The 16957-nt window shown below is 39.7% G+C and overlaps 1 protein-coding gene and 1 non-coding gene across 2 annotated transcripts; one reads left to right on the top strand and one right to left on the bottom strand.

Annotated features, from left to right (window-relative positions):
- Positions 1–10314: 10314 nt before the first annotated feature.
- LOC125873544 (uncharacterized) lies at positions 10315–11040 on the bottom strand. The gene is made up of 2 exons (XM_049554456.1): positions 10981–11040; positions 10315–10860 (listed from the first exon to the last, which is right to left on the bottom strand). The coding sequence occupies exons 1-2, from the start codon at positions 11038–11040 to the stop codon at positions 10315–10317; spliced, it is 606 nt and encodes a 201-aa protein (XP_049410413.1).
- Positions 11041–11641: 601 nt separating this feature from the next.
- Positions 11642–11748, top strand: LOC125875354 (small nucleolar RNA R71). Its single transcript, XR_007447417.1, has one exon. It is a non-coding gene; the product is annotated as a small nucleolar RNA R71 (small nucleolar RNA).
- The last annotated feature ends 5209 nt before the right edge of the window (positions 11749–16957 follow it).

Below are 16957 nucleotides of genomic sequence, written 5' to 3'. Positions count from 1 at the left end.
ACCCAACCCACCGGGCCGTGTGGGAACCAACTCTAACACCTAAGTAGGAAAACCCTCATATCCTAAAAGTTAAAACGTGCAGAAGTTTACGAAATACGAAATTAAATGAGGAACACAAATCCTTTTTCAATAAAATCTCTTAAAATAATTACTAGTCAGTACTTGTAAAGTAAATAACACCCCCAAGAATCTAGTTTAAACATGTACAAGAGCTACTAAGAGTTCAACTGGACAATATGATAAACGACACAACTCCCACCATGCAGAAGAAAGAATAGAAGATGTTAGAGATTGTCTTCGTCTTCACCTAATGAAACGTCACCAATCCTGCATCCAAACTATGTCAAAAGACATAGCAAGAGTAGTATCAGTACAAACACACGTACTGGTAGGCATCATCGGTCAGCTCGACGCCCACCGCATAATATAAGAAATTCAATAATAAGAACATGATATAACACCCCTCGCTTCTCCACCTTTACTCTCTCTCGAAAATACCTCCAAATTCCACTAGCACTCCAACTACTAACCATTTTACCAACCAACCTACTTTCGTCGCACCCTTACTACCCCTCCATAATTCCCATACTTGGCCACATAATACATCACGTCAAGCTTTCTACTAACAACAACTCCTTTATCTCCCAAAGTGAATTCCCCCTAAGTAATTACGCCATGAACACTAATCCCACTCTTTTTCAATACTACACACGACACCTTTTTACCCGATTATTACCAATTATTGCAACATGCACTTCCTACTTACCGTACCATGTCCTGATTTGGTTGTTCCCCTTCCGGATCACCCAACATCAAGGTACATATCCCATTACTCAGCATATAATACTCACTAAGCACAAGATTTATAACTATACAACAACTCCGGTAAATACAACATCAAATATCACATGCATGAATTCAAACATTTACAATATTAACAACATTTACAAACAACAATATACAACTTCCCAGTTTAGGTCAAATTATCACAATTATATCACGTCGGTTGTCCTCTCATAGAACCCAAACCCAAACAGTTAGCATGTTGGAACATGGCAACCGATCCCATATTTATGCCAGAATGTGGCAACTATTGGGTCAAAATCGCACACGTAAGTGCACGTGATCGTTTAAGTATTAAAGTGGCTCTTATAAAGAGCCATGTATTGTACCCACAGGGACTTATGCTTAGAATCACTCAATTTCTCTAACTTTCAGCTAAGCACAAGTGTTACCAAGATTTTAAAAGTGATTTAGTTTCTAATTATAATAATTCAACAAAATGTAACAAACGCGATTCTATTTCAAAGGTTTAAAAACATTGATTGGGTAAAGTCCAGGGCTGCAGCTTTTATCAGGATTCATGCAATCAACATCATTTATATGGGTACTTATCAACTATAGAATCGATGAATCACAGGGCTAAATGTATGATCATGGTCTCCTGACCTCTAATCGCCTACAATAAATAACACCCTAACTACATCATTGAGCGGAGATAAGATGGATTAAGTACCGAGCATTACGATTTCTTCATGTATAGTGACCCAAGAATAGTTTTTAGGTATATCCCTATCCTAGATACAAATTAACCCTAGTTATTTAGAATTAATCATGCTCCTTATGTCCCACGTTCTATCCTCTTATTCCTCTCCCGAGTTCAATTTGGACAATATATTTATTTCAATGGTGATCAGTCACAAAATACGAAAAGCAAGAACATAAGAAAAATTCATATGATAATTGACATTAACCCAATGAAAACTTAATAGATTACAATTATATTGTAGCCATAACCCTAGAACTAGGGTATGTAGCTACTCATAATCCAAGATACGATCAAACAATTTTCAACAAACATAAAGAGATCGAAAGGAAAAGAGTTTAGGAAAGAACGTTAAAAATGGTGAAAACATTCTCCCAAGTCGTCATTCTTCAAAACCCAGAAAAAGAATTCCTTAATAAAATAAAATAACGACCTATTTATACTAAATGTCAAAACGGCCAAAAACTGGGGCTCAGGATTGCGACACGGAGGAATCTTTAATTTCCCATTCGCGTTTAATTTCACATCTCCGCGACACGGGCACTCTACGGAGTGCTCTGCCTCAAAGTCGCTTCTCGTTAATTAATTTTTTAACCCTCTTCGCGACGCGGAGACACATCTATAATTCGATGTGTGAGAAAATATACCCCTCCGCGACACGACTGCTACACGGAAGGCTCTGCCTCAATTCGTCATTTCACGAGCCAAACTAAAATTCCTCTCCGCGATGCGGAAAAGATACTAAGATGCCTTGAATGGCATTTTTTCAATCTTCTTCCTTGCTTCTTTTTGACTCGGATCTTTTGTGTTCCCCATTGTCCATTTTTGAGCTCGCTTCTCCAATTAAGCTCACCTACACAACTAATCATGTTGGTTAGCTCATACACAACCAAAAGACTCTATAAGACTTTAAACGTTACATATTGAATTCAAACTTAGCTTAAAAATGGGCATTATTAGATTTCTGGGCATATAAATATGCCTAAGATCACTACCCCACAGTTAGAGGTTTGTTCGTCCTCGAACACTTACTGACTACTCCTAGACCTAGACTCACTACTATGGTATTTGTGCATCCGCCACTTTCTTCCAAGGATCTATAAACAGTTAACACAAGCATGATTTCATTCAAAGTATGCATGACCCTTGTAATTGACTTGACAACTTTTTGCAACCAACGGATTCAACAACATGTGCACCATTACGTATCACCTATCCTTCATACAACAAATGCCCCTCACTCCAAAGAATAGTCCACACACTCAACTCAACAAACTGAATATATTTTAAGGACTTTGCAACCAAGGTACACTCTCATTCAACAACAACATCAAACATGTATGCATTGAGAACCATAAGCTCTCCCATTGTGTACATCTCTACTAATAAAGTGTGTTATGCTCAAAATCAAATAGGACTTGTTCCGGTTGTAATGTAGGCTCAAGGTAAGGAAGGATTTATTTAGATAAAATTAGTGACTTATCCTCCCTAATGCACCATATTCAAATTTCTTCTTACATTCACAACATTTTCTTCTCTTTAGCCCCAGATGTCATAGGTTTCCACTAGTGTTACCAACCTTGCCTTTTTTCTCATTTGCCCCTTTATTTATTTTTTTGACACTCATCAATAGCCACCCTTGACTTAGAGATCTCTCTCGAGCTAAGGTGCACAATGCCCTTGTAAGGGCCTGGGCCATCATTAAGGTAAGCACTAAGTTAGCCACCTTCAACTTAGGTTTTTAACCTTATTCGAAGTGCACAATGTCCCAAGGACTAGGGCCAATCTCAGATTTACTCTCATGGGGTATACAGTTACCTCCTCTTTTCACTCTTACCCAACAAACTAAACAATTCCACCCTATTTGCTATTTTCGTTGTTTTCACTATTCCTCCTAATACAGTGCATTAAAGATTTGGGATTAGTAAACGATATAAATAAAAGGAATTCGGTTTCATTATGTGGGTTAGAACAAAATCAAGGCTAATAGGCTCAATTGGGCTATACTAGGGATATTATTTCTAAAAGGCTAAAATTTCCAGACAATTCAAAGAAGGCCTATTATCATCTTCTAAACACAACAACACTTGTATTTCGCTTCAATAACAAGCCGGACAAGTTCTAGACTCAGATGCATTCATATATATTCCTAAAACTCACCACTCATGGCACAAGTCATATTCATAATAGATCAATTACAACAATACAATCAGAGCATGCACAGGGTTCAAATTAAGCTTAAGTTGCATCATTTCAAGTCATATACAAAAAAAATTCAACTGCATTCATATATCCATTTCAAACATGCTTTTCATACATAATCCTTTCAGAATTTCAGTTTCAGCACAATCCAACCTAAGACTCAATGTCAAAATTACCCTTAAGACGGTAGTCATCCATCTATCATTGGGCAACGTGACTCAACTACGATTACTGACTCAATCCTACAAAGACAAAATATTTTTGTATTTTGTACGGTTCAAATGGACTATCCTTGGCCAAAGAACCGAAAACAACCTCCAAGGAACCCAAAATAAAACAAACTAAAGACAAAACAGAATCTAACAATGTTCAACAATAAAAAAATATAACTGACCATATACGTTTTTCACCTCTCACCCCAAACTTATACAATAGCACTGTCCCTAGTGTTGTACAAAATTTCAGAATAGTTCAAGAGGTAAGGTGAAAATACTTACTGATCAATCTTCCATCATATCACCCCCTATGGCCTCTTCACCGGCCTGATCTGGGTCTACCTCTTCACCCTAGTCGGACTCCATATCTAAGCTAGTGCGTACGTTCTCTTCATCAGTCGGAATATCATTATCGACCGGCTCACGAAACTCAGGTCCAATGCCAAGTAGTGCCTTACCATGGTCATTCAAAGGGTAGAGCCTCGCTACCTCGCCCAACTGCATGTCAGTAGAAACCTCTCAGCCAGTCTGATGACGCAACATCTCTAAACCATAATCAACTTATCGCGTTTATGGCGCTAAACAGTGGTGAGAGTTGGGCCAAACTCAGTGTCAGGCCCCTTTGTCCGAGTAAAGTCCACCGACGCTGGATATAAGGGTGCCATATAGTCCAAACTTTTTTCAGGGACACCTGCAACACGACACATCTGTGTAATCAAACCACAAAAAGCATACATGTGTCCTTTGTAAACTCGGGCCTTACGCATAGCAGATTGCACAATAGCTCCAATGTTCAGCTTTGTGCCGGTCATCAAGGCATATACTAAGCAAACCCTGTCACGAGTAATGTCGGTGTAGTGGAACCCCGGTATCAGACAGTTCATTACAACTTTCAACCAAACGTGCGTCTCCGGAAGCATGTGATCGTAGGGAAGAGATTGGTGATATCTCTTCCCGCTATGCTTAGTCCATTGTATCATGGACTGTGGACCGCACAAAGTGTGTCGGATGGCGTGGTATGGAGGGCGTAAGTTCAACCCTGTAAGAACAAGAGGGTCCGTGTCCTGCGATGTACCCAATATATCATTTATACCTGTAGGAGTGATGGGTACATTTCTACCTCACACCGTCACATAATGGGATCGTGCCTCCGGCGCCCAGTTAGCGTAAAACTCTCGGACCATGTGCAAGTTGCACTCTGCCGGTTCAGCGAAGATGAACTCCATCCCTAGCTCCCTAATCCGCCTCAGAATCTGTGGAAACTCACGCGCCAGTTTGTCCCTATTAATACAAACATCAGAACAGTAAGTGGCCTCGGTGTGTTTTTTATACCACAGCTTCCCTTCCTTGGTTACAGTCTTAACCCTGAACTGCCTGGTTTGCCTTTTGAAACTGTCGGTGTGGGTAGGACATTCCTACTTCGAACACATTTTCTATGGCTCGAAGTGTCCACTTCCTTTCCGGGTCTTTATGAACTTGACATGATTACCTGCAAACATAACATAGTTCTGCCCAAAAGACTACAGAACAATGATAAAAATATGAGTGGTGTGCGCACACCACCCCACACTTAGTTCAAAGTAATCAAAAGCCTAGGTACTCAGACTTCCCACAGGTGGACTGAACTACAACACAGAAAAGACATCAACCACTACTCCTTCCGAATGATACATACAATTATCGGTGCTACTCAAGAATTCATAGCAACCAATAAATGCAACAAATTCAAACCTAATCACCACTCCATCATGATCAAAAAGACTTTCTGCTCAGACTTCGAAATCCCACAAAAGTTACAAGAAGCAATTTATTTCATTCAAGCATATACCATTCGTGTTACTCAAGAATTCGAACTACCTCCTAACCAACGCAAAATTCCACCACTTTGAACCACATAACAAACCATTCCTCTGCTAGGCATATTCAGGAACTCCCAACTCACCCACAATTCTTTATACTCACAAGCACATATAAGTCAAGTAATTCTACTCAAAATTTCAAAATCACCTGATCACCTACGTGAAACAGACCAGTTCCACCCAAAAGTAACAACCCATGCTTTAGAATAGCATGTTCATTCATTTCCCCAGTTACCTCAGATCATGAACAAGCACAACGTACACCCAAAAAACAGATTACCCAGCCCCAATTCAAATAACAGTAGGTTGTTTCTACTTAAGACTTCGAAACACCTATATTAAATCACCCATAACTTTCGACAAACATTAAATATATGACCAAAACCCCATAATAGAAGCAAACATCAACCCATAGCAGCACATACTCAAGCATGCCTAATATTGCATCAACAAAACAAAAATCCATACCCGGTGCCGCGTAATTTCAGAAACAACGGAGGGGAGACGAATTGGTGTTGTTGCGTGATAAAGAGGGAATGAGAGCAGTTGCACAAGCCAAAAGGAGGGAAAAATCGCGTGAAATTTGAGTGAAATGGGTTTGGGGGACAGAAATCATGGGTTAAGAATGTGATGGATTGGGTTATTTGCAAAAAAATGGGCAAAACCCGTTTACCTAATGAAAAGTAAAATTAGACTTACCTGGGTGCGACGCGGGGCTGGCATGGAATCCTAAAATTCCAGGTGAGGCCAATAGTTGACCCTTGCTCCGCCACGCAACTCCATTACAGAACTGCCTTTTTCTTGTCGTAAAAGTAACTTACCATCTTAATCAAAATTCCAGGCATCCTCCGCGACGCGCCAAGTACACGGGCCCCTCTGCCTCATCCTGGAAAATTAAATCTAGGTGAGGTGAAATTTACCCCATCTCCGCGATGTGGCTCTTTCATGGAGATGCCTTGAATCAAAATTTTTGATTCCTGCACACATCAAGCTCAACACTTGTTAGTCAAAACATAATGGGTTGCCTCCCATCCAGCGCCTTAGTTTAGGTCGTGGCACGACTCATTTTTTTGTATTTCTCGATTTATCATTTTTTTGTGGCTAATTCCTAAGAATTGAAATATCAAAACAAAAGTAAATAAATCCTAACTATTACAAGGGGTCATGGGTTGCCTCACGCGTAGCGCCTGATTTAATGTCGCGGCACGACCTATCTCATGATTCATTCGTCATTTAAAGTGAGCACTTCAAGCTCATTATCCACATCATTTCCGAAATAGTGCTTGACCTTCTGTCCATTCACAAAGGAAAGTAGAGCTCTTGTCCTTGGTCCTTAACTTTATAGCACCATGTTGAGTCCTCCTCACCACTTCAAAAGGACCACTCCAGTTAGATCGAAGCTTTTCGGGGAACAACTTCAACCTTGAGTTGAACAACAACACTAATTGACCAGACTCAAAGGTGAGTGACACAATATGATTGTCATGCCACCTCTTGGTCTTTGTACAACTTAGAGTTCTCAAAGGCGTGAAGCCTAAACTCCTCTAATTCGTGCATCTGTGTTATTCTCTTCCTACCAGCAAACTCAGCGTCCAGATTTAGCTTTTTGATCGCCCAATATCCCTTATGCTCCAATTCAGCTGGTAGGTGACAAGCTTTTCCAAACACCATTCCATAAGGAGAAGTCTCTATCGGTGTCTTGTATGCAGTCTGGTATGCCCACAATGCATCATCTATCTTGTCATCCCAATCTTTTCTTTGGGCATTCACCGTCTTCTGGAGAATCTTCTTGACTTCTCTATTAAACATTTCCACCTACCCACTAGTTTGGGGGTAATATGTTGTAGCCACCTTGTGTCTCACCCCATATTTGGCTAACAAATTTTGCACTGAACTATTAATAAAATGCGTACCTCCATCACTGATCATAGCCCTTGGAGTTTCAAACCTGGTGAAGATGTGCTTTCAGATGAATTTCACAACCACCTTTGAATCATTGGATAGAAATGCAATAGCCTCCACCCACTTTGACACGTAGTTCACTGCGACTAAGATATATTGATTACCATGGGATGATGGGAATGGTCCTATGAAGTCTATCCCTCAGACATCAAAGATTTCCACCTCCAAAAGATTGCTTAAAGGCATCTCATGCCTTCTCGAAATGGTGCCCATCATCTAACACTGATCACAACCCTTCACAAACATAGCAACATCTTTAAAAAGAGTAGGCTAAAAGAAGCCACATTGACAACTCTCTAATTCTTGTGTTGCCTCTTGTTCAGTAATATACCTAGCATTATCTGATCAGGTCCCTGCTTGAATAAGAAGGGCTCATCCTATATATAGAAGCGTGCACCATACTTCAGCCCCTGCTTTCGATGTGTTGAAGCCCCAGGTGGAAATAAACCACTCACCAGAAAATTCACAATATCAGCATACCAAGGCACTTGAGCAAGGTCCAAAGAAAGCAATTGCTCATCAGGAAACTCTTCACGAATCTGCACCTCATTTTCCACATGAGATGAATCCTCCAGTCTAGACAGATGATCAGCTATTTGGTTCTCAGTTCCCTTCCTATCTCTTATCTCTAGATCAAACTCTTATAAAAGCATAATCCACCTAATCAGCCTCGGTTTGGCATCCTTCTTGTTAAACAAATATCAAATTGCAGCATGATCAATGTATACTATAACTTTGACTAATGTCAGCATCTCCTTTTCAGTAACAATATAATTTGATTGGGCTACATCAAGTGTTTTTCTTACATAGTAGATGGAATGAAACATCTTATCTTTTCGCTGTCCAAGCACTACCCCAACTGTTATGTCACTAGCATCACACATAAGCTCAAATGGAAGCTCCCAATTTGGAGCTTCTATCAACTTTTTCTTTAGCAACTCAAATGCCTGCAAACACTTCTCATCAAACACAAATTTCATCTCTTTCTCTAACAGGTTGCACATGGGTCTTGCAGTCTTAGAGAAGTCCTTGATGAACCTCATATAAAACCCAGCATGTCCTAGTAAGCTTTTAATTCCCTTCACTGTGATAGGGGTGGCAACTTCTCAATAACCTCTACTTTGGCTTTCTCAACTTCCAGCCCATTTTTGGAGATCTTGTGTCCCAACACAATTCCCTCTAGAACCAGAAAGTGACACTTCTCCCAGTTTATCACCAGATTTGTCTCTTTACACCTAGCAAGAAATTTGCCAAGATTAGTCAAACAAAGTTCAAAAGACTCGCCAAACACCGAGAAGTCGTCCATGAAAACTTCAACAAAATCCTACACTATATCATGGAAGATTGCCATCATACATCTCTGAAATGTGGCTAGAGCATTGCACAAGCCGAATGGCATGCGCTTGAACTCATATGTGCCATACGAAAAAGTGAAGGTGGTCTTCTACTGGTCATCTAGTGCAATAACAATCTAATTGTACCCTGAGTAGCCATCAAGAAAACAATAGCACTCCTGTCCTGCCAACCTATCCAACATTTGATCAAAGAAAGATACCAGATAATGGTCCTTTCTGATGGAGTCGTTCAACTTCCTGTAGTCCATGCCAATCCGCCACCCAGTCACTGTTCTTGTGGGGATTACCTCATTCTTCTCATTAGTCACCACCGTCATTCCACCCTTCTTCGGCACACACTGTACTGGACTTACCTATTTACTGTCTAATATTGGGTACACAATCCCTGTATCCAACCACTTGATCACCTCTTTTCTTACCACATCATTCAATGGGTTTAGTCTCCGCTAGTGTTGTGCACTCGGCTTATGCCCTTCCTCCATATACATTTTATGCATACACAAGGCGGGACTAATCCCATGGATGTCGGACATTTGCCAACCCAAAGCTGTTTTCCTCTTCTTTAGGATGATTAATGATGCTTCCACCTGTGCATCAGACAATGCTGCAGATAAAATAACTGGTAAAGGTTTATCTTCACCAAAAAATGCATATTTAAGGTGAGCTGGCAATGTTTTCAATTCCAACTGAGGTGGTTCTTCAATGGAGGGCTTGGGTGGAGGACCCAACACCCTATTCAAAGGCTCTCATCGATCTCCAGATGTACCTACAAGTGCCACATCAAGAAATTGCACCATTCCCTGTGCCTCAGCATCCCCATAAAAATCATCCCCTACTAACACTCGCTCTAAAGGGTCCTCAAATGCAATGTAGCGAACCTCTGCCTCAGGATCTATCACAGTTATGGTAGACAACTCATCATACACAGTTGGCAGCTTTAATGCTTTATACATGTCGAACTCCACTTTATCATGTGCTCACATAGTCAGTTGCCCAGCTGCTACATCTATCATGGCCCGCCCAGTAGTTAAGAAAGGTCTTCCTAACATGAATGAGACCTCAGGATCTGGCTAAAAATTTAGCACAACAAAATCTATTGGGAAAATCAACGATCCCACTTGCACTAAAATATCCTCTACAACACCCTCAAGCCTAGCTACAGATCTATCAGCCAACTATAGGATGATGGTAGTAGGTTTAGGACTAGCCAACCCCAGTTTTTTGTACAGAGACGTTGGCATCAAATTTATACTAGCTCTTAGATCACATAATCCTCGCGCATGAATGTTATGCCCTATAGTGATATGAACAGTAAAGCTGCCTGGATCTTTCAGTTTAGTGGGCAACCTATTTTGGATCTTGGAGCTGCACTCTTCAGTAAGTGCAATAGTTTCATATTCAGTCAGTCTCATTTTATTCGCCATAATCTCCTTCACATATTTCGCAAACCTGGGTATACCCTGCAAAACATCTACCAGTGGTAAGTTATTGTGAACTGGTTTCAAAAGAGAAAGGAACTTACCAAAACATTCATCCTTCTTCTGTTTCTTGAACTTTTGAGGGAATGGAGGAGGTGGTTTCACTATTGGTTGCACTTTTTCTTCTTGTACAACAACTTTGCTCTCCTTGGGTTCGCTTTCTCTATTCGCAGTTTCAGTGTTCCTCTTCTTAAGAGCTAACTCCTCCAATTGCAAACTACTACGAGTACCTACCACGTTTACCTGCTTAGGATTTGGATCAGTATTTCCCAACAAACCTCCTTGCGGTCATGAGTTTTGGGGACTAGCAAACTGCCTGAATTGCTTCTCCAGATTCTGTGTAGCCAAGTGATTATTTCTAACATCATCAGCTAACTGGTCTTGATCAGCCATGATCTTTTTCAGCATCTCCTCCATGCTCATGTTACCAGACTGCTTATTAGGCTACTCCCGTTGGGTCTGTGATTGGTACCCCTGTGCATTTCCTTGGGGTCTATACTGATTCTGACCTTGACTATGATTTTGATTTCCACCCCAAGAAAAGTCTAGGTGGTTGCGCCAACTCAGGTCGTAAGAGTTTCCATAATTTTGCTGGCCTCCTCCTCGTTGGGCATTGCCTACAAAATTAACAAAGTTCGAGTTTGTACCACATACCTATGCACTAAGATCACCACCTCCGCATATCTCACACCAAGATGGTGGTTGTTAAACTGCATTTACCTACGTGGGATGTTGTCCCAATGCTAGATTACTGAAGTGGGTGTTCATCATATTCTGCATAGCAGCAATCTGTGCAATTAAGAAAGTCACGACATCTACCTCTAGCATACCTGCAATTTTCTGAATAATCGGTTTCACCCCTCATCCATTCTGTTTAGGGTTGCCCTGTGAGATCCTGTTCAGCAAGGTGAATAGTTCAGCATATGTCTGCTCCAAAGCCTAACCACATGTAGCTGAATCAAGTACAATTTTGGTGTTAGGCTCCAATCCTTCAATGAAGGTATGGACCAACACCTCATTAGACTGATGATGATGTGGGCAGCTCATCGACATCGATTTAAACCTATCCCAAGCTTGGTACAAGGTCTCTCTCCCTTTCTGTCTAAAGCACAAAATATCACTCCTCAACTTAGCTATTTTCCCAGATGGAAAAAATATGATGAGGAACTTCTGTGCTAAATCATTCCAGGTGGTAATTGAGTTCACGGGCTCTAAGTTTAACCATCTTTTTGCTTCTCCATGCAAAGAAAAAGGGAATAAAGTGAGCCTCACATAATCCACATTCACTCCAGCTGGAGTGTACGCATCACTGATCTCGAGGAAATTTTGAATGTGAATTGTTGGATACTCGTACGACGGACCAGTGAACTGCCCAGTAGTGTGCAATAGTTGCACCATACTCTGCTTCAATTCAAACCTTCCAACAGCTTTAGGTTTCTGAAAGCAAGATGTCACATTGGTGGGACGTGGGATTGCCACGTCTCTTACTTTCAACATAGCCATTATTATTTCAGGTTACTCTTGCTCAACTCTTGCTACTGGAGATGATGGTTCACTAGCAGCAACAGGAATTGGGTACGTAAGTCGTCTTTGCCTTCTCCGGTAGTGAACAAACCTTTTCGTCTTTGCCGTCTTTGTCATCCAGTTTGAAATTTCAGAACAACCTACAACAATGAATTGCTAAGATCAAGTTGTTAACACTTGCTTTTTAACCTTAGAAATCAGAAAAACCAAATGATTACTAATTCTAAAGTCCCCGGTAGCGGCGCCAAAAATTTGTTGCGTCCGAATCGCACACGCAAGTGCACGTGGTCGTTCAAGTATTAAAGTGGATCTTATAAAGAGCCGGGTATCGTACCCAAAGGGACTTATGCTTAGAATCACTCAATTTCTCTTACTTTCAGCTAAGCACAAGTGTTACCAAGATTTCAAATGTGATTTAATTTCTAATTCTAAGAATTCAACAAAACGCGATTCTATTTCAAAGGTTTAAAAAAAGTGATTGGGTAAAGTCCAAGGCTGCAACTTTTATCAGGATTCATGCAATCAATATTATTTATATGGGTATTTATTAACTATAGAATCGATGACTCACAGTGCTAAATGTATGATCATGTTCTCCCGACCACTAATCGCCTACGATAAATAACACCCTAACTACATCGTTGAGTGGGGATAAGATGGATTAAGTACCGAGCATTATGATTTCTTCATGTATAGTGACCCAAGCATTTCTAGGTATATCCCTATCCTAGATACAAATTAGCCCTAGTTATTTAGAATTAATCATGCTCCTTATGTCCCACGTTCTATCCCCTTATTCCTCTCCCAAGTTCAATTTGGACAATGTATTTATTACAATGGTGATCAATCACGAAATATGAAAAGTAAGAATATAAGAAAGATTCATATGATAATTGACAATAACCCAATGAAAACTTAATAGATTACAATCATCCCCACAGTCCTAGAACTAGGGTATTTAGCTATTCATAATCCAAGATACGATCAAACAATGTTCAATAAACATAAAGAGATTGAAAGGAAAACAGTTTAGGAAAGAACCCTAAAAATAGTGAAAACGTTCTCCCAAGTTGTCGTTCTTCAAAACCCAGAAAAATAATTTCTTAATAAAATAAAATAACGACCTATTTATACTAAAAGTCGAAATGGCCAAAAACTGTGGATTAGGAGCACGACACAGAGGCATCTTTAAATTCCCATTTGAGCATAATTTCACCTCTTCGCGACGCGGGCATTCTACGGAGTGCTCTGCCTCGAAGTCGTTTCTCGCTAATTAATTTTTTAACCCTCTCCGAGATGTGGAGACACATCTATAATTCGATGTGCGAGAAAATGCACCCCTCCGCGACATGGCTGCTACACGGAGGGCTCTGCCTCAATTCACCATTTCACGAACCAAACTAAAATTCCTCTCCACGACACAGAAAGGTTACGGAGATGCCTTGAATGGCATTTCTTCAATCTTCTTCCTTGCTTCTTTTTGACTCGGATCTTTTGTGTTCCTCATTGTCCATTTTTGAGCTCATTTATCCAATTAAGCTCACTTACACAACTAATCATGTTGGTTAGCTCATACACAACCAAAACACTCGATAAAACTATAAACGTTACATATTGAATTCAAACTTAGCTTAAATATGGGCATTATTAAATTTCTAGGCATATAAATATGCCTAAGATCAGCAAATGATCCCATAGTTATGCCGGAATGTGGCAACCGATCCAAGTTAGTTATGTCGAAATGTGGCAATCGATCCAAGTTAGTTATGCCGGAACGTGGCAACCGATCTCATTCACACACCACAATCACAATTACAAGTATATCATCAAGATCATACATTTAAGTCATGATTTCATGGCATTCATCAATTCTTTATCTCATTACAACAAGTGCGATCAACATTGCAACACAAACAAATATTCCAGCATCATAATCAAGCAAGAATAAGCATACATCACACAATCACAGAATCACAACCATCACCTACTGATTATTAATCAAGACGCCTCATGCAAACCATAATTCAGTCATTCTCAGCCCTAATTCATCATCTAAGGCTTCGTTTTAGGGTTTTGGAATCATGAATCATTTGGTGCATGAAGGTTTCCGCACAAATCCTACCATTGATTTACATATATTACACGATGAGCACAAATTTAAACTACTCAAATTCATAAAACCTAGCCTACCTGGGCGCTAAGCAGTTGCACAGAGGTTTGACTTCGATTTCAATTTTTTGGGATTTGGAACGGTAGATTTGGCCAAGAAATTGTAAGATTTCACCATCCTCATGCTAGAAATCTCCTTCTCCTTACTTCCCAAGCTTAGAGCAGCTTTTCGACTTATTTAGGTATTTTAAGAAGATGGAGAAAATAGGAATTCTCGTAATTTACGTTTTGCCTCACTTATCCCGGCCTGGCACCAGCTTACCCCGCTGTGGCGCCGCCGCCCTAGCGGCACCTGGCCAGCTCTGGCGGGACAAGGCCAAAAAATTTCTCGGATTTTTGTCTCTCCTAATTAAAGACGGTTCGGGTCGTTACACCAACAATGTAGCTTCATTCCAGGAAGAAGAGCTGTAGATAACGCCATAATCATTCAAGAGGCTATTCATTCTTTCAAGAAAACAAAAGGGAAATTTAGGAAAATGCTCCTAAAAATTGACTTAGAAAAGGCTTTTGACAGACTTGAATGGTCTTTTATAAAACAATCTCTCTTCATCCTAAACTTTCCGATAAACATAATTAACCTAATTATGTCTTGTGTTTCCACATATTCTATTTCTATACAAGTAAATGGAACGCCTACTAATTACTTTCTTCCATCAAGAGGCATTAGGCAAGGCGACCCCCTATCGCCTTATTTATTTATAAACTGTATGAAATCTCTATCAAGACTCATAAACTACACATCTCACCAACGCCTCTGGCAACCCATTAAAATTGGCCAAGTGGAAACTCCCATATCTCATCTACTATTTGCCGATGATATAATTCTTATGGAAAAAGCAGACTTAGGAAATGTCAATACTATTATCCAAATTTTTAAAACCCTTTCAACTCAATTAGGTCAAAAAATAAACTTTAACAAATCTTCTGTTATATTCCTAGAAAATGTTAAAGAAGAGGACGGGATCAACACTTCAACTACCATGAACATCCGCCAATCTCTCAAATAGGGAAGTATCTAGGATTACCTATCACTAACCACCACCCTAAAAGCTTGAACTATCAATATATTATCGATCACATGAACAACAAGCTAAAGGCTAGAAAACACGTTTCATTTCCCTTGGTGGAAGAACCACGCTAGTCAAATCAGTGTTAGCTTCCATTCCCACGTATGTTATGCAATGTAATATACTCCCCCAATCGACTTGTAGCCACATAGATCATATTCAAAGGTATTTTTTTATGGGGAACAACTCCTGATAGAAGGAAAATCCACCTAGCCAACTTGGACTTAGTGACTACGTCTATCAAAGATAGGGGGGAGTTGGGAATTCAAAAAACAAGTGGTAAAAATTTTGCCCTTTTGGCAAGCCTAAATAGGAGATTTTAAAAAAATAAAGATCAACTCTGGGTAAAAGTTCTTTCTAACAAGTACGTCAATAGGGGAAAAGCGGTAAATTTGAAACACTACTCTTACGACTCCTATATTTGGAAAAGTCTAGTCAGATCATCCCCCTTTATTTTAAAATGGTATATCTTGGAACATAGGTAATGGGAAAAATATTCAACTATGAGACGAAAATTGGATTGAAAACTCTTACTCCCTTCGAATTGCTATTGAAGGTATACCCTTAATAAAAGTGATCAAAAGCTTCTTGTATCCCATCTTCTGCAGGATAACAATACCCGGGACTTCTCACCCTTATCCTTTGATATTTCTACATCCACTAGAAAGTCTACCAATAACTATACTCATGTTTTCGAAGGAAAACTAAACACTAGCTTTTGGAACCTTAGTACAAATGGTAAGTTCAACACTAGAAGTGCCTACGATTTGTATATTTTCGTGAACAATAAGAAAAGTACTGATACCCTGTACAATCACGAGTGGATATGGAATATTAACACTATTAACAAAATAAAATGCTTTATGTGGCTACTTTTCCTAAATAAGCTCCCAACATCCTCAGCTTTGTTTCATAGAAACATTATTAGTAACAAAAACTGCTTCTCGTGTACAAATAGGGAAGAAAATATTATCCATATATTTATGGATTGCTCAGATGCTAGGTACATATGGAATCATTACAATATCACCATTGATAGGTAAAATTTCTACAACGAAATTAGTAAATTATGTAAAACATCAAATCTGTCAACCACTACTAATCACCTCTTGGTGCAAACTGTTGTTCTTACTCCAGTTATTCTTTGGAATATTTGAAAAATAGGAATAATAAGTTTTTCAAAAACCTTAACATCAGTGGATCCTCTGTCATGCTCCAAAACATCTCTTTCCAGGCCCTAGAATACTTCCATCTTGCAAATTTCAATTCGAAAACCCCCCCAAGATATATGGCTCCAGTATCATGGCATCGTCCTGAAAGTAAAGAGGGGGGGGGGGGTGAATTAAAATTCCTTCAGTCGACTTCCTGTGAGAAGTAGTCGACTCACCTGCAAGTTAGTTCCACAATATAAAATAAGATAAGATACTGAAAGTAAAATGACACGGGATGTTTAATACTGGTTCGGATCACCGATGTGGTGCCTAGTCCAGTCCCCTTGGGTTTCAAGGGTTTCCTTTAGAGCTTGTTGCGAACTTGTTTGTACATGAGGTGCAATCTTCAAGTCCTATCTGTTATGCAAA

This window comes from Solanum stenotomum, chromosome 8 (genome assembly GCF_019186545.1).
Source record: "Solanum stenotomum isolate F172 chromosome 8, ASM1918654v1, whole genome shotgun sequence".
Taxonomy (NCBI): domain Eukaryota; kingdom Viridiplantae; phylum Streptophyta; class Magnoliopsida; order Solanales; family Solanaceae; genus Solanum; species Solanum stenotomum.
The sequence above is the reverse complement of the archived record's forward strand: the minus strand, read 5'-3'. Positions and strand labels throughout refer to the sequence as shown.